We start from the raw sequence: 20,030 nt of genomic DNA, 5'->3' as shown, positions 1-20,030 counted from the left end.
AGTTTTAAATCCACCAGAAAAATGTATGATAGTCACAAGTTTGACAAAAGATCCTTTGCTCAAACGATAAAAGGCTTTGGGGTACACAGATGCTAATTAGAAATGTGTGCTAAATACGAGGCAATTGGCATCCACAAAAATGCAGTGTATTAATTTTAATACTGTTTTAGGTTCTTGCATATTATCCCTTTGACCGGCCAAATAGCGTGATTTAGTGCCCTCGGTTTAGTGATTTTTTTGCCCTTGGTTTGGTTTGGTTTATTTAATTATGCAAAGCACTCGAGTGCTATCTGAGTAACAGGAGGGAAGTCTTTTATGGAGGACGTTCAAAGGGAAACTGGCTCTTAAACACATTACACTTGAGGAAAACCATGAAAGCGCCCATGCAGCCAGCGCATTTGGCAAAATTTGAACCCTGGACTGAATATCTAGTATTCAGCGACTTTACCACACGGTGATAGTGGTCTGGCCCTCGGTCCTATTAAACTAAAATTCATCTATATTTATAAAAGGCCTATCAGAAAAATGCACACACTTTAATAATAAAAGAAAATTCTTGTGCTTTAGTATTGAAATTAATTATAAGTTAATTAAATCATACATATCATAGGCTATACTAGGTTTAATAATAATATTTATGAATATGTACCTGTACAATTACTTAGATTGCTCAGTCACAGCAGTAGCCATTAACAGCTAGAGATATAGCACAATATTGAACAGTTATTTGAACAATGTTTAGTCGATGTGTTTGAGGCAACTGCTGCACATTCTGCCATAATGTTTTGATGAAGGACCTCTAGCCTAACCGATTTCTTGTACTACAAAACATCCCTCAAAGTCCTCCAAATCTATTTTGGTTCACTGTCATGTGTTACATATATGTGAGAATACGAACATGTTAAGGAAATATCGTACTACATATTATAAAGATAATTCAACTTTGAAACCAATATATAGATATCATCTGTTAAAGTTTCTATGTATTTTTCTGACAGATCCTGTATGTGAAGTTGTACTTTTCATTAGTCCCACCTATTAATTAACTTAGAGGTTTTACTGTACGGAATATCTATGAAACTGAACTGATGAATTTTCATATCTGTTCATTTGTCTGCTTTTCATATATTTTTTATGTTGCTTTACATGACGTCAATTTAAACATAAGATACCAGAGAACAAAAGAAATTCATACTGAAACTAAATTTAAAATGAGTCTGACGATTACTGATGTAAAATAAATAGTGGCTAATTTATCAAAATTACATAAGAGGGCAAATAAATAATTAGCATATTCAGATATTTATTATAAGTAAAAATTTTATATTCCTAACAGTAAAAAATGCACATATTACAATGCAATTAATTTATTACTTGCAACCACCTCAGTAGAACTCGTCAAATTTTTAAAATGTGTCAAACTCTAGCAACCAAACTCATAACAATCCTTTAATAGGGCAATGTCGCCATTTTCGTATATATTCTTTGTGTTGTATTTCAAGTTTCAACATTTTTTATGAACAAATTGTGATATTTTTTGCCTAATTTTAAAATGTACTCTTTGGAATTTATCAACAATGGAGAAAACTACAGTGGAATCTCTACAGGAAAACAAAATTTTGCCACAAAATTTCTAAAAGAAACAAAAAGGAAATGCATTTGGTAGATAGCCGATGCTGCTGAAGTTTGTGTGATGCCGAGTCTCTGAAATTATTTAATTTTTTTCCAAGCAAAAACAAACCACTTAGGGAAAAGAACAGGGCAAAACAATTACAGAAAGATTTGGAGATGAACATGCTTTATTTCCTTATTGACTAATTAAAATTTATATTTTAAATTCTAAAGTATTTTTTCTTCTCATAATTTGATAATGTTAGCCAACTTATGATAGATATCAAAAATTTGGATATCTATTTAAGAAAAGTTGTGAAAACCCTCAACTTGCACCCAATGAATAATTTTTACCTCTTCATGTGTTAAATCCAAATTGGGCTAAGGTGGTTGTGTTAATATGTAAGTATAATTAATTTTACAGGCAATACACTATATTCTTTTATATACTGTAATATTTAGTCTGTGCTGAAATTATGTAGTGGCAATAATTTTACTTCAGAGAGAAATTTTTCAACATTACAAGTTCACATTTTGGTTATTTTTTTATGCGATGACTAATCCAGAAATAAATAATTTAATTCTGTATACTCGAAGGAAATCATTTCTGACTGGCATAAAAATCAGAATTTGAAACAGTAGTAAAAAAATCATTAAAAATATTTATTTTTAAAACTCGAATGCAATAAAAACAGGTTAGCATGAAATGTCTGAGTAAAAGACAACTTGTGATCATTATGTATATACAGTCATTCTTATGTAAATAAATATTACACAATTTCTTAGACCTCTGCTTTTCAAACTCTATCTATTAATCTGAGAATTTGATTATTTTAGTATAATAAATAAATAAGTTTTAATAAATGTATTATAGACATCAATATGTTTGTTTTCTGTAACATATACTTTGAACATTTTAATTAAATAATTTTTCATCAATAATGTGTGCATATATTTTACTTATGATGAAGAGAAATTAACATTTAAAAAAGGAATTATAGACAAAGTATTTTGCGAAAGAAGATATTGGAAAAGGAAATTATTGCAATTTATAGAACTTGTAAATAAATAAATGTAATAATTAGTATCATATTGTTCTTGTTTATTAAAAATGAATATTAAATTATTGATAATAGAATGGACTTCTAAATTTGAAGCACTTATGCGAACAATAATACTAATTCATAACATTCTGATCTTGATTTCAGTACTTAATGTAAGTATAAAGCATTATTGACAGCTTAGTGGAATTCATATTAAATAGTTACAGTGCAATCTTAAGTCCAATGTATTTATTACAAGACAATGAAATTATAGTCTGGATTTTAATTCAAAACTCTTTTCACATATCTTTAAAAGCTCAATTTTAACCGATACTTTTCTGTTATCTGGACAGGATTCAGACATGCAATGTATGTATGTATCCACGAGTGGTTTGGGTTTCATTTTAGTTTAGTACGGCAAAGTACACTAGGTCTATCTGCCTGTGGGAAGGGATGTCTTTGTGGAGGACTTTCTAAAGGAAACTGGCTGGTATAGACTTTACAAATGGGGAAAACCACGAAAACACTCATGACGCCAAACAATTTGCTTGGATTCGAACTCAGTGTTCAACGTGTGTATAAGTGTATGTGCATACACACACGTAACATGAATACATACATCCATACAAAATCTGGCTCCGAAAATAGAATAGTACCTTTTAACCAGATATCTTGCAGTTTTGATTAATTTCATGTACTTTCATCAATAATACATCTTATTAGATACATCAGTAATGCATTTTATTATCATTAATTGCTTACTAACAATTCAATTTCAATTGCCATGAGTTGATGCATGGCTCATACATATATAATATATAAGTTGTTTCAATATATATAGAGAGAGATTGAGGTTCGAATCCAGCGAACGGGCTGACTGCATGGGCGTTTTCGTGGTTTTCTCCATGTGTAAAGTGTATATGAGCCATTTTCCCTTAGAAAGTCCGGTACTATTCCGTTTTGAGGGCCTATAACAAATTGCAGCGAAAATGTATGTGCGAGAGCGCCAAATCTAGCAAACACGCTCATTTAACAGCGTGCCAAACCTAGCGTACGTGCTGGTTTCAGATTGCGCAAGTTTATAATAGTTCTATATTTCTTTAGACGCCATTGAAATACTAGTTTAATTTTTAATTCTTTTTTGATATCCTATGGATTTAACAATTTGGGAAATGCACATGATGAAAACTCTGCGATAGAATTTCGGGTAAAGTGCAGAATCCCCCACTGCTTGACACGTTTTTAAGAATTGCACATACTCGGTATCCATGTACACATCGACTTATTTTCACTTTAAAAAAATCTCAGAATTGCACAAAAATGGCACAGAAAATCAATATGAAATGCTTTTTCTCAGAAAAAAAAAAATTGTCGGTGCAAGACATATTTTATCAAGTCCAACCATCAGTGGAAATCCAGGTAATCTTTAATACGACAAAATGTAAAATTCGAAATACAACTTTAAGTTATTTTTTTTAATACATTCAGTTTTGGCTTATGTAAGTTTTACTGCATTTAACTAAATGTAAATAACTATAAACACACATTCACACAATTCACTTGAAGGTATGTTTCCAGAAAATAAAAGTATACTTATTGGATTCAATTCAGCATTACACCTTAGAACACGTAATGATAACTCATTGTTAGGCATTTTCGATATTCTTGAAATAGGTGTAACATATCTTTCTAAATTCAGTTCTTGTTAAATTATGTTCAGCATCGTTTAACATTTGCAGTGTTAAAACTAAATTAGATTTCAGTACGTCTATTACATACACAGTTATTCACTATTATTTTCTTAACATTTAAAAAAAAACAATGAACTTCCTTTCTAAGAATGCATACTGAACAATGAAAATTCCAAATATCATATATGCTTTACCAGAACTATAATGTCAGTTAATAGTGATTATTTTTAATTGAATTTGATTAATTAAAGCAATTCACTTGAAGGTATGTTTCCTGGAAATAAAAGTATACTTATTCAGTTCAGCGTTACACTTTAGAACAGGTAATGATACTTCATTGTTAGACATTTTCGATAGTCTTGAAATATCATTACTGGTAACATATCTTACTAAATTCAGTTCTTGCTAAATTATGTTCAGCATCTTTAGCATTTGCAGTTTTATAGCTAAATTAGATTTCAGTAGGTCTATTACATTAAGCACTTATAGTTATTCAGTATTATTTTCTTTACATTTCTGAAAAACAATGAACTTCCTCTCTAAGATTCCAGATATGATATATGCTTTACCAGAACCATAATTTGTCAGTTAATAGTAATTTAATCTTCATAGATAAGCATATCCAACAGTCTTGAAATATCAAAGCTGGTAGCATATCTTAAATATATTCAGTTCTTATGAAATAACATGTTCATCATTTAACTTCAGTAGTTTCACAGCTAAATTACATTTCAATATGTTTATTAGAGTGGACACACTTTTCATCTTTTATACTCTTTACGTTCTAATATTGAAATGAAGTTTATTTCTAAGAAAGCATATTGAATCCTGTAAAGCATATTGATTTCTTAATCAAAGCACAGTTAATAATGTTGTAAATATTCAGAGAGATATATATGAAATGTATTTTAAGGATTTCTTGACACACACTATGTCAATTCATTGCAATAGTTACTGGTGGCATTTTGATTCAAAATATTTACTGCATTAATTACTGACACAAAATAGCATTTGGATTCACTAACTTAACATTAACTTCACTTGGTTTAATTCCCGCAGGTACATTTTATATATTAGATGATTTAAGTCGTTATCACTTAAAAGTTTCTGATTATCAATATGCAGAATAATTTGTAAACCACACTTTACATGTATCTTCCAGCCATCAGTAACTTCCATCTGAATAGATCGAATTTTGTATTGGAACAGTAGAATAATCCTTAATATTCCGAAACAAACATTAAATCGTTATATACAGATATATACGCATCCGAAAAACTAAATGTACATTCAAAAAACGCACTTCGTAACTCCGAACAGTTAGAATGTAAACAAACGTCAGAAATATGACATCACTCATGTGGGCGGAGTTAATGGTAACCCTCATCTGGACAGTCATTGGCCAAATTCAAGCCGTTGTCCTAGCAGTGTACATTTTGCTTATATGCCCCCGGGTCCTGCTATAGTCCAACTGCGCCGATCAGAATTTCTTCCCCCTGCTGCCTACAGGGTTACAATTTAACTTTTCGAAGCCAATTGTAGCCAAGAGGAAAATAAAAATAAATAAATAGAATTACACATCACAAGACCAAGTAAAAAACTATCTAACAAGCAGGCTAATTACTTGAATAACAGTAATAAATGCGAGAGCTAACAAAGAAATTAAAAGGTATTGGTAAACATACATATTAGCATTACAAACATCTTCCATTTATTATAATAATATCATAACTTAAATAATTATAAAGCATACAAATTATATTTTTAATAAATTACATCAATAATAGTCAAGATGTCTGAACTAGACTGGAAAATTTAATAGAGTTCACAAGCGCGCAAAAAATTATTTCATATCAAAGTGTGTTAAAGTGTGCTAAAAATATTTTTTGTTGATTAAAGTAATCATGTAAATGTTTGCAGAAATTAAATTTAGTTAAATTAAAAAAAGCTTAGCATGAAATCTATTATAACAACATTACTATGCATTTGGAACACTGACGTATAAATTGTAAATAAATTTAAATTATTATGCTAAGAAGTTTTTTCTAAAATTTATCTAGAAGAAAGGAATTAGATAAACATTACTGCAAATTAATATAATCAGTCAGGCCTCTCAATAAATAAAAGTTTATTTTTTTAACCAAAAATTAAAAATTGGGATGCAAAAGTTTGAGTAATATACGAGGGCCATCCAGGAAGTAGATTACGTTTCCGTCTGTGTCCGCTAGGGGCGGGGCTAGCGCGGCCATCTTGGGGTCAGAGCGTTGCGCAGCTCAGTCTGCATCTAGCCGTGCTAGTGAGAGGTTCGTGCTGTGCTCCGTTCAGATACTGTGACGGTTTGAAATGTCTGCGTTAATTGAAAATCCCGCGAGCTGCGAGGTGCGCTCAGTAATAAGGTTTCTGACTGCAAAAAACTGTAAACCGATAGAAATCTATCGGCAGCTTCGTGAAGTGTATGGGGACAACATTATCACTGAAGGTGGAGTGCGTCAGTGGGTCATAAGATTTCAAAATGGCCGAACCAATGTTCACGACGAAGATCGAAGTGGGAGACCCAGCATAGTGACCGCCGAACTTCTCAAAAAAGTCGATGCTAAAGTCCGTGAAAATCGAAATTTCACAATAACGGAACTTTCTTTGAGTTTTCCACAAATTTCGCGAAGTTTGTTGCACGAAATCATCAGCGAAAAGCTTGGTTACCACAAGTTTTGTGCAAGATGGATTCCAAAAATCTTGACAGAGGACCACAAAAATCAGCGAATGGCTGCAGCGTTGAACTTTTTGGACGCTTACCATAAGGATGGTGACTCTTTACTCGATCGCATCGTTACTGGTGACGAAACATGGGTGAAACATGTGAACTGTGAAACGAAATTGCAATCAATGCAGTGGGGGCACACAAGTTCTCCCCAAAAACCCAAGAAATGCATGCAAACAATGTCGGCAAGGAAGATGATGGCGACTGTTTTTTGGGACAGAAAAGGTGTAATTTTGGTGGACTTCCTGGAAAGAGGCACTACAATAAACTCTCAAAGGTATTGCCAAACTCTCCAAAAACTCAGAAGAGCAATTCAAAACAAGCGCAGAGGAATGTTGAGCTCTAAGATCTTGTTGATTCACGACAACGCCCGGCCCCACACGGCAAATGTCACTCGTAAAGTTCTTGAATCTTTTAAGTGGGAGTTGTTTCCTCATCCGCCGTACAGTCCCGACCTGGCACCGAGCGACTTCCACCTATTCCCAGCAATGAAGAAGTGGCTGGCTATGCAGCGTTTTGATGACGACGCACAGCTGCAAGAAGAGGTAACGAAGTTGTTGAAGGCGCAGGCGGCCGAATTTTTCGACGAAGGAATTTCCAAGCTCGTACATCGCTACGATAAATGCCTTAATTTGTATGGTGACTATGTAGAAAAATAGTATTTGAGTGTGGCTTTCATCTGTATATAATAAAATTTGTTTCCTATACTTTGTTTATTTTTTTATTGCAAAACGTAATCTACTTTCTGGATAGCCCTCGTACTTGGAAATATTTGAACATATAATTAATTAGAAATGTATAATTAAATTAATAACAAGATAATTAACAGTAACATTAAGCTTAATTTCATTCAATCTAAAACAAGCAATCGATGAGGAGCTCAGCATAACTGAAGTTTTAATGCTATTTTACGTAGATTTGCGTATAAAATAAAAGTTGCACTTGTGAAACAAGTGAATAATGTACTGATAGTCAACAGGAATTAAAATACAGAGGTTAAAAATATAACAACTTGTTAGAGGGTATGCAAAGTTGCCATGGCTAGAGAAATTGAATGGTTATAGAAAACTCATAAAGTTAAGCGCTACAGTGTGAAAAGAAAATTCTGGAATAAACATGTTAAGAAAATTAGGTGGAGAAATAATCCTTAATTTATTGATATCCATATAAACTCTATGCTTTTGGAAAAATGTTACATATAATTTCCACCGAGGTATCAATCACCGAAACCGAGTTAATTTCTTTCGTTATTTTTTCTTATTAGAGGTACTTGTAAAAAGATATGCTAAGGTGAAAATTTTTGCAATATTTTTAAAGAATAAATTTAAAAAGTATTTTTACTTCATCTGGAGGATCTCAGCTGGAGGATCTCTGGGATTAGAAACTCGGATCGAGCTACCAATATTTAGTGAGACTTCGAGCTACCAATGTTTAGTGAGACTTTTCCGCTTGATCGTAAGATCTTTCGAAATTAAGCTGAACAATATATTAAAGAAAGTAGAAGATACAGCACATGTAAAAACAAAAGTGGGCTGAAATATAGATTAACATGTTTGGTGAATGAGTTAAACATAGATAAGTATGCCATACAAATAAGTATGCCATTATGAAATATTAGGAATGTAGCATAAAAGCATCAATGAAGAAGGCAATGGAAATCTAAAACACTGTAATCTAAATGTATAATATTATCAGTATATGCTATTAATTTCAATACTGCTGAAAAAATTATAAATGAATAATATAAATCACACGAAATCGTTGCATTATAAATTACGACAGTTAGAAATATTATTAGCGTGATTTAGCGACCATCATTGTTAACAAATAATTTCAAGTAATTAATTTTACAAATAATTCAGCCTGAAACTAGGTTAGAAAATAAGCTACATGCTGAAGATTAAGCTTTGCCAAGGTGTTAGAAACATCTTCTATTAACTAGAGTTGTGATGCAAGAATTTGTAAAAATTATCATTTAAATATAAATTCGCATTAATACAATACAAAGTAGTATATAAATTCTACATATGAAAACTTGAGTACAGTGCAACAATATGAGAAAAAGGAATGAATTAAAAGGGAACTGAAAATTAAGATATAAATATAAGGGAGTTTTTTTTTTTTTTTTTTTTTTTTTTTGTGTGTGTGTGTGTGTGTGTTAATTATGAAAATTCTACTGAGGATCATAATTATTAATTTATTAATTAAATGTGTATTAGAAATTAAATGTATGCCAACGTACATCAGGTGGAAAACAGAATAAATATTTAAAAGTTTCTAGTATTAAAATATGGAATTTGTAACAAAGTTAAATAACCTTAAAATAACTTCAATGACTAAAAATGGAAAGCTTAATACGGGAATATATTGCAATAATATTAGAGTGAATTTAGAACGACTTAAGACGTCCAGTTTTTAGATTTAATAAAGAGAATTTTTTTCATTAAATTAGAACTGTTTACCTAAAATCGTAAATTTGAAAGTTAAAACCATTCTGCTATCTAAGAAGATTTGTTAATATTTATCTAGATAAGAAACTTATTTAAGGTGCGCTACAAATCTGACATTTGATAGGTTGATTATGTATCAGTTTTGTGTATGTCATTAATCTATCAATTTTACTATTCAAAACTGATATATATATATCAGCGACTAAAATCTGCAACATCGAAAGTTTTTAATTCTTACAGAGAATAAAAAAGATCTGGCTCATCATTCCTTTAAGCATCATTAAACTTTAAAATGAGTGTAAAAGAAATTTATTTTTACTTTAGCACACGCCAGATTTTAAATTAATATTTGTTTTGCATGCACAATTTTACAATATTGATAAACGAAAATAAAGGTCGTTCTCAATAGAATGTCCCATTAATGGCGATAAATGACTTTTTGTAGCACCCAATCTTCTTGGGAAAGAAATAGGGGACAGGAAACGTCGCGCAGTTCGTGGATTAAATAAGAGGGTACGGGTATCTTCGATCAAATTTGGCGTAGTTCGTACCCTACCCCTTTTAATTACAATTATATCGTAACTGAAAGATATAGTCACCAATGAATTTACTGGTGATCAGTCCATAAACTCTCTGGTGTAAGAAAATGCAGAAAATTTAGATAAATTATTAAAATTAAATGGTATGAAGGACGTAATATCCAATGTTACTGAAGACCTTCAATGATATTGGTCACTGATGACCTATGAGTTTTCGGTCACGAATGTGTTAACATACAGCGTTGTTGCTAAGGTAACACTTGCTAAAGCAGTAGGTGATAAATACTTGGTGGATTAACGTAATATAACGTAACGTTCCAAAACTTTTCGGAAAAATCCCTTCAATGAAATTTCTAGCATCAAAGGTGTTTTAGTTATTTATTAAGTTTTCGCGTATGTTTTATCTTTAATTATCTATATTTTCTTCAATATTTAGAGAAACTGAAACTGCCGTTTTACTAGTGTAACCTTCACATGTATCTAAGACTACAAAAATTAAAGAACTAATTAGTTAACGAGTGGAATGAAATTTCTTTGTATTCTTTTCTTTTTCTCCTTTTCTTCTACCTTTATTTATTTATTTGTCCAAAGGAATTCTGTCCCTGAGGAACTATTGTATTGTTTTCGTTTTGCGATTTTGCGTCGACTCACTCTGAATGTCGTTTCATTTTTCGAACTGTTGCCACCAAATGTTATCGCCCTGTATTACATTTGAAGAAATTAAATAATGAAGAATCTATATAAATGTATGTATGCTTCTCTCATTGTGATAAAACAACGGCACCTAGAGCCATCGTATTTTGAATGACGTAATCATACTGCGAATATGGCCATCTGGAAGCCCGAATTTGAAATTTGGAATTTGTTTTATTATCGATTTCATATCTTATAAAACTTTAACGAATTTTTTATAAACAAACTCGAGGATTTCAAAGCGAGCAATGGCAACGTTGTAAAAAAAAAAAAAAAAAAAAAAAAAAAAAAAAAAAAAAATTAAAAATAAATTGTCTCCCGAGCGTGAGACTGTTATCGGAAATTCTAAAGATATGCTCAATTTAAAATTATTTTTCGATATTGCTCTTGAACTGAAGTTTATGGTTTAAGTGCGAAGAACATGATATTTAATAAATAAAGGTAACACACAAAATGTTAAAAAAACGCCTTTTTGAACGTAATTTAAAATTTGAAACAGTTCAGATTTTTTTTCGGGTAGGGGATGGTCTCGTTTAGTTTATTAACCAGTTATTTTATGTTAAACTGCTTTCCTGTCCTTCTTACTTCACATTTTCCTTCCAGAATGTCAGTTTCTATCTCGCATGGCATTCAAATGAGTTAGAAAGGAGACAGTATTTAAAAGTACTGTTTAGAGCAGCGGTGCTCAACCTTGTGCTCGCGAGCACAAGTGAGCTCGCTGATCATTTTGCATGTGCTCGCCAGCCCGATTAGGTGCTATGAACAAAAAATATTTAAAAAATAACCATTCATTTATATTTCTTAATTATTAAAATATGGTAAGAATTTATAGTCATAAGAGATATCTTGCAAGGCGTTATAAAATAACTGATTGCTGACTGATGAACTTGATAGCGAACATGGAATCTTATTGCTTCATTCCGATGTTAGAAGGCTCAGCAGGGGAAAAGTACTTCAACGATTTGTAGAACTTCTTTCGCCAATAAAACAGTTTTGGAAATCCGGAAGCGAAAGTTATAAAGAATTGAACGGTAATAATTGGTTATCCGATCTGTTTTTTCTCACGGATGTAGCAGCTAAACTGATCAAACTGAACGAAGATCTCCAGGAAAAAGAAAAAAAAACCCTTTTTCAATTGACTGGGACTATAACTGCTTTTCAGATAAAGTTAAATTTGTGGATAAATCAGACGAAAGAAAAAAATTTCACCCATTTTCAGAATTTATCAAGCCATATTAATAACCACAAGACAATTGAAACAGAGAAATACTCGGAAAACCTAAATGCACTGAAAAATAATTTTGAAGTCCACTTCTCTGATTTCCATAAAGTTCAACCAATATTATTATTCATCTCAAACCCATCTGCCGAAATCAATATTTCAGATTTATCACATAAGATTGGAAATATGTTTAACAAAAATGTTGATATTTTGGAAATGTGCTTGCGATAGGCCAAAATGTGTTCGCGAAAGGCTAAAGGTTGGGCACCACTGGTTTAGAGAGTAGAATCAAAGCATATTCTGCCTACTGAAGGCCAAGTTGCTAATTTGATTCTCTTAAAAGCAGTATTCTGCGGCGTTGCATTGTTCTTTCCATTAAGCTTGTCTCTCCGACCTTAGGTCAAACTTGTGCGTTACACTATTTGTATAGCTATTAAGCTAACTTACATTTCACTTAGTTAAGTCAATTTATTACCTGTGATTTACGCCATAAATACTGGCTTCTGTAATTACGAGAGGTACCTTCTGTTAACATTTTATTTGAGTTAAAAAATAAAAGGGTTATTTTTACCCTCTACCTGTTGCTGTGGTACGTACTTTACAAGACATTGTGATAACTCACCTGTTCCAAGTCTTAAGACGGTTCAAACAGTTTATGTTACCTAAGAATACGAGATGTTATAACTTTAACGTATACAAGGCAGATTCTATAGTATGCTAATTTTGAAAGTTACTTTCGTAGGTTTAGTTTATTTAGCATTATTAGGACTGCAAGCCTATTTATTTCACTAAAATGAATCTTAAAAGGCTGTCGATGTTCATAGTTATAAGTAGAACATCTTGAAAAAATTAAAAGGAATAAGGTAAATCTTTTCTAAGAACGTAGAAATCATAAGGTAAATCCTCTCTAAGAACGTAGAAATCATAGGTAAATTCTTTCTAAGAACGTGGAAATCATAAGGTAAATCTTTTCTAAGGACGTAGAAATCATAAATCCTCTCTAAGAACGTAGAAATCATAGGTAAATTCTTTCTAAGAACGTAGAAGTCATAGGTAAATTCTTTCTAAGAACGTAGAAATCATAAGGTAAATCCTCTCTAAGAACGTAGAAATCATAGGTAAACTCTTTCTAAGAACGTGGAAATCATAAGGTAAATCCTTTCTGAGAACGTAGAAATCATAGGTTCTAGATATTTTCGGTTTAATATAGAGATAGTCTTATAGGGATCCTGTTGAATATTAATAATATTTACTTATGCTATCAGAAATACTAGTCTTTTCCTAGAAATGATTTATGTGAATTAGTCGCTGCAAAAAATCTCATTATATAAAATTTTTTTTCAGATGGTCCCTGGTTTCAGTGATTCATTACCAACTTCCCATGCAGACCAATTCATTCTGAAGTTTGCTCAGAGAAAGACTATTTTTAAAACTATCGTACTGTAGAAGACTTCGCAAGTTGTACTTTCAAATAGAGTATATTTAACCTCTTTGTCGTCCGTAACGCGTCTAGCGCGTTCAAGTGAAACTTCCGCAGGGTGGCCGCAACGCGCCTCAAGCGTTCTTCTACAGTGAGAGATAGCTTCAACGTCTACTCAAATATGAGACGAGAAAAAATGAAGTTGTGAATTGGAAAGACGAGAAGGATATACGTTTGATGAGTACGGTCCATAATAACTCGATGATTGATGTTGGAACACGGAAAAGAACTGTTTAAAAAAAAAAAAAAAAAAAAAAAAAAAAAAAAAAAAAAAACAATAATTCTGAAAGATTACAACAACCAAATGGGAGGAGTGGACCGCCTGGATCAGATGTTATCAAATTAGCCTGCTGTTAGACATAAGCAGAGATATTATTATTTTTCCATTATGCTTGATTTCCTTATAATTTTACTTAATATTCATTGACATTCATCCACTACGAAAGTCATGTATGGAAAGTTATGATGTACAGAGAAAACAACATTACACGCTACGAAGATCAGACGGCCGCTGGGGAGAAATTTTCGCGGACAGGAGAGGACGGCGAAAGGGTTAAATAATAAGTCTTCTGCAGCATTCATTTTAATTGATACTGAATTACATGTAGGTGCAATGACAACATTGCTGTATTTGTAAATCAATTTGTATTTGTAAATCAATTTGCAGTTGTAATTCAATGTTTTGAATTTGAGGTGTGAGTTTTGTTAGAAAGTGGCTGCATTTGAATTGAAGGGGAAAATTTAAAATCTTAATTAATATGAAAAAAATCACTACCACCTTTCGCTTGTTTTTCGCTTGTGTAATCATTTGCTCTTCAGTGACTACTCCTAAAGCATTTCTAGTCCATACTTGAACCACAATACGCCAATAAACGATTCCTGTTATGGATAATGGTAAAATATACTGCGTAGTCACCATCATTAGCGTGATCCAATGCTGTAAGTTCTCGGGATAAACGGATCGACATCGAATGAGGATTCTGTAAGTGAAAACAGGCTGCACTTTATTGAAGATAGCATGTGGAAGGGACAACAGGACTGCCAGCAGCCATACACAAGCGGTTACAATTAGAGCCTGTAATAAAATAAAACATAAATTAGGAAATAGTATTTTAACTCAATTGCAGTAGTTTACAACTTTTTATGTTTCGAGAGCAGAGTTATATTACATTGCTGTTCTAGACCGAATATGAAGCAGATAAACTTTGCAAATGAAAGTTGAAAATGATACTTTATATTTGCCATGTGTAAACAAATACAACAAGATTTCGGTCGTATTTTATGGAATACTAAGCTGTCATGAGGAATAATGTGCTATTTTCCACCTTAAATTTCAAGGTTATCTCATAAATTCGTTTGAGAAACCTAGTCATACGATCAGCGCCAAGAAAAAATCAAAAGTAAAACTAAATACTAAATACATAAGAAAACCTCAGCTTTCTTTTTATTTCGCCATCCAGAGAACTGGGTTAGGTGCTCATCAGTCTGTTAGATCCCGTCGATGGAATGAAAAAAAAATACAGCTTAATTCAATATCCTCCGGTAATTGGCTCGAGAATATTGAAAGAGGGACCGAAACAAGGAGGGAAAGTACGAGGTGGAGGACACTGCTATTACAGTGTTTATAGCATAAACTGAGCATACAAATATAACGCCAAGGTGTAGATACAAGTAGATATATGTAGATGAAATCAATACAAATATTTAAAGATTTCTCATTAAGGAGGAAAAATGTACAATATTAAGTTAACAAGAACGTGCAATAGCTAGATATAGCTGAACATGTTGTTTTACTAGTCACAAAACATTACAGTGTGGCTGGAGATATTAATTGATCAGTTTTGTCTCCTTGTGCTACTGAAAGCATGGATTTGGTTTTTGGTTTATTAGGTAACGGCAAAGCACTCTAGAGCTATTTACCTATTTACCTGGCACGAAAACTAAATTCTGCCAATGCAGTGTTCTAAGCTGAGCTTGCAGCACTTACAGCAGCAGTTTACTACAGCATTCTAGTTGGTCACGAACTAACCACGAATTCTGACTCAGCGTCTGTTTTTGCAGATGTTTATTGCTCGTACTTCACAACTGTCAGCCTTCTGGCTTTCAGATATGGTGGTTGGAGGTAAATGAGCAATCAGCTACATAGTGGCAGAGCTCGCCAATCTCGCCACATATGCAAGATCATTTTCCATGAAACCAATTCTGTTAAGGTAGCTCATAAATGTTTCATGTCCAGTGAAGAATTGTGTGAGCTCTGGAATGTCACTTTAAGAATATAAATTTTTGAAATGAAATTAAACACTCTTCTGCCTGTAAATTCATCATTCTAATCTGGTTGCCATTTATTGTAAAGAAGTTGACGTACGGAAGATTTTAGATGTGCTAAAGATTTCAGATGTTTACGTATAGAACGTAGGGCAAAATATGTATATGGTCGGAAAAATCTTTCAAAAATTTGTTTCCAACCTAAAACTGGTAAAGTAATCAAACTATAATATTTGTTTTCTGAGCATCCGAGGTTCTACATATACATAATGTTAGGAAGCTTAAAATCATTCAGAATGGATTCTTATACACCTTTATAATTCTATACAATAGTATGTCGAACTAATTTTCTGGAAAAATATAACTGTATTTAATAATATTGCATAAAATTATTAAACTCAGTGTTCGTCAGAAAAATGTACTATACACTTTAACGAAAGATAATTATATATTGTGTGTTAGTACCTAACTTAATTATAGGTTAATATAATCATGCATATCATAGGTACAATTTGATTTAATATAATCTTCTTTCTTTCACAGTTACTTAGAGTGATCTAAGTGTCAGAGTAGTAGCCATTAGCGGTCAGATACATGAAACAACAGTGAAGGGTTGCTTAAACAACATTAGTCAATGTGCATGCGGGGACTAGTAATGCGAGGTATTTTGCTGTAATTTCTTGAACCTCCAGCATAACCGATTTTCTGCACTACTTCATGGTCCCCCAAACAATTTTGATTTACTATCATATGTCATACGTGACATATTACAATTTTTGAGAGAACCAATATGTGTTAAGCAAGCACCATAGTCAGAGGCAGTTGGAGTTAGTATAACTGGCTCGGGCAACTCGAAAAAATTACCGATAACCTTTTCAAGTTGTCCATTTTTCACCAAGGGCGGGCATTGCACGTAAACGCAAGGATGCGAGCATCATTATGGCGTTCGTCGTGAGAAAGGTAATCGTCATCAAAGCTGCCGAGATGCCAGTTTTGCCGAACAGTCGTCAAATTGCGCAAAGGTACCTGCACCCTTTTTAAGGTGACAGTCGCTAGCTCAAACACAGTGGTGTCCTAACATAAAGGCACAAGTGTGCTATCACCCATCTGATTAGGGTTATAAGGTATTTCTCCCGCCTTCTTAGCGTGCCTTTGTGGTGTAGTGGTCTGCACGCTATGCGCGTATTCCAGAAGTCCGTGGTTCGATTTACGGCGAGTGCGTTGCTCAATTTTCAAGTCTGTTGCTTCCAAATAACCTAATTGCTCTACAAGTGGCACCCGAACTAAAGAAGGTGGTGGATGACTATTCTCCGCCACCAGGATTTGGCGATTGTGTTCCCTAATCCCCAAGTCTCGCTTTAAAAGGGGAAGTATATAAGGCATTTCTCCCCGCCTTCGTAGTGTAGTGGTCTGAACGCTGGGCACGTATTCCAGAGGTCCGTAATTTGATTTCCGGCGAGGGCGTTGCTCATTTTTCAAGTCTCTTGCTTCCAGATAACCTAATAGCTCTACAGTATAATCATGAAGAAATCAACTTTCATTCAAGGCTGCCGAGGCATCCATGTGAAGGTCTTAATCTTGGCGAACATTAGCTTACTTTGATAAATGTGCCGGCATCATTATAATATTTTATGTAATAATCCGAGGAGTGTCTGGATATAAAAAATACTGGCTTTTATGCAATGGAGTACAGGATTAGATCCCTCAATTATGAATTTCAACGAATTAACGACGAGGGGGGTAAGACGTTGATTTTAAACTCAGCGTCTTAAAGGTTTCTATTAGTTTGTTTTTCGAATGTTTTAGAGTGTCATTAAATATTTTTGTTCCTATAAGTTTGTCTTTTTTCTGCATGTATTGTACAATTATTATTAATATTTCATCTTTTTAAACCATTGATATCAGGTAACAGAGTCACCTACACCGGCGCCTCGGAAAATTTTCCGAACTCATAGCCTCATCAGCCTGTGACGAAACTATATAACTGTAAAAATAATTCAAATTCGAAACCAGTAAGCAGATACCATCTGTTAAAATGTATATACATTTTTCTGACGGACCTTATACTTTGGAGAGAAAACAGAGTCGTGTTAAATTTAAAAAAAATAGTTAAATGTAGTATAAACATTTTATAATGTCTTCTAAACTACCATAGAGAAAGACAAGTATGAATATAGGAGTAACTTACTATCAGTAGTAACTTACTTGTGAAGTCAGTATTCGAGGTCTTAGAGGCTTGTTGATGATTCTGTACCTATCTATTGCTATACATGCCATTGTGAATGTTGATACATATACTGATGTCACTTGCACTAGAGGTACGAAAGAGCACATGAAATCACCGAAAGGCCAGTTGTTCAAAAGTATTCTTGCTATGTTGAATGGAATATTGAGGATAGTCATCGTGAGGTCAGATAGAGCTAAGTTGACAATAAAAACATATGTGGCGCTTCGCATGCTTGGATTCCGAATTACAATGTTACACACCAAAAAGTTACCAAATATGCTGCTTACGACCACCATGCTATAGAAAATGATAACGATAATTTCACGAGTGGCTATCTGAGAATTAGATAACTGCAGATTCAGACTGTGAGAAAATGAACTATTGTACCAATTATTAGAAAAGGATATTAGAGCTCTTGTTAGATTTTGACTGTAAGGATATGAACCAGTGTACCAATTTTTAGAAAGCGATGTTAGTGCTCTTAGATTTTTTACATATTCTGCTTCTGTAGAATTCATAATGGACGATTTATTCTTAGAGTTTGGCAAGTTTAAGCATGCGGAAGTAATGCAAACATGTAATATTTTTGACTTTCAGTTCCTTTGTTAAATATTGTCATTAGGCAATTCCTTATAAGCCTTCCTTCCTAGCCATTAGTCAATACCATTGAAATTAAGTAGTGAATATAAATATTTCATAACAGAAAAAGATATCTGGAAGAGATTTTATTTTTAAATACGCATTTTCAGATATTTCAGCTTAATGAAATATTTCGTTTGTGAAACGTAATTTGTAGCTTTTCTCAGGATATCTCCTCAAACCTTTTCAGTCAAATGTACAGTACCAATGAAATTATTAAGTAGGGAAAATGTTTATATTTTTCTTCTATCATTAATGGATTAATTACGTAGAAGAATGCATTAGATTTTTGGCTATTACGAAAGTTTGTTTTGCGAATGAAGTTTCTCTTAAATTTAAAGAAACAAAAGTTTTCCAGGGTAGTACTATTTTAAAGGAAAATAAGCTCTTTTAGAATTTCACTGTTTGCAGAAATTTATAATTCAGTGAAACATTTTCGAGCACAAATTTGGTTTCCATTGGACAGCGAAAGAGGATGAATTTTTTTTTTTCGAATTCAACTTCCTTAACGAAACACTCTTGCAGCAAAAAGAATTTATTCCAGTAGTATTTCTAGGGAAAATGGAGCGTGAATAAAATTCAGATATTTTCATAGAATTTGCAATTTCTGTAAGCTGGGAATATCTGTGAACATCATTTGTTATTTCTGCAGTTTTTCTAGAAATACCTGTTAAAAGATATTTTATTCAAATTTTCTTCCTAGGCAACATTTCTAATAGTAAGTTTTTAAGTGAGCATGGAATATATTGTACAGTGTTTTTGTCTTCATAATGCATTAAATCTAATCTTTTTTTTTCTTTTCAAATGCTACAGTTTGGAATATCAGTTGCAAATTTACCCAAGAATGGGTAAACAATGAAATTGCATTGCTGTATGTCTATCCATCTTATTGTTTAACTTATTGAAACAGTTTAGCAATAAAGTTATTAAAACTTTAATACTCACTTCCTACTTTTGTAATGTACAAAATACTGAAAATTAGTAACTGTTGCTTAATAAAAATGAGTTCTTGTACATTTTCATTTTATTTACGGAGTCTGCTTTTAAAAAGAAACACTATAAGACACTAATTTTTAAAACGAAATCTATATTCAACATCTATTAATTTTAAAACAACCAGGTGCTCCTTAATTATGCAAATTTATTTGTTCTCACTGTATTATTGTGCAGGATACAGAAATGCATTCTCCATACATATAAGTTATACAGCTTAAGTTGCGTTTTTGAGCTATTATTCATAAGAAATTAATCATAAATTCTTTCAGATAACACTTCCTATCACAACTCTGGTTTCGTTACTGGTTTCTTTAAACCGGAGTTATTAATTTTTTTGGTAAATATTAGGTAATTGCATCATCATGACACAAAATACCAAATGTTTTCAATGTTATTCAATATAAAGTATACTATAA

General features: G+C 32.6%; 1 protein-coding gene across 1 annotated transcript in view; it reads right to left on the bottom strand.

The window, feature by feature from the left end:
* The window catches only part of LOC118200325 (G protein-coupled receptor 83-like), a 32,499-nt gene extending 13,731 nt beyond the window's left edge, over positions 1 to 18,768 (bottom strand). The window contains exons 1-2 of the mRNA XM_085819181.1: positions 17,958 to 18,768; positions 14,266 to 14,562 (exon numbers count right to left, since the gene is read on the bottom strand). Coding sequence (XP_085675307.1) covers positions 14,266 to 14,562; positions 17,958 to 18,497 — 837 coding nt within the window. The 5' untranslated portion in view covers positions 18,498 to 18,768. The remainder of the gene's footprint in view (positions 1 to 14,265; positions 14,563 to 17,957) is intronic.
* Between the last annotated feature and the right edge of the window lie 1,262 nt (positions 18,769 to 20,030).

The sequence above is a fragment of the Stegodyphus dumicola genome, chromosome 6 (assembly GCF_044657685.1).
Source record: "Stegodyphus dumicola isolate Sdum_Otavi_A_Nest chromosome 6, ASM4465768v1".
Classification (NCBI taxonomy): domain Eukaryota; kingdom Metazoa; phylum Arthropoda; class Arachnida; order Araneae; family Eresidae; genus Stegodyphus; species Stegodyphus dumicola.
The sequence above is the reverse complement of the archived record's forward strand: the minus strand, read 5'-3'. Positions and strand labels throughout refer to the sequence as shown.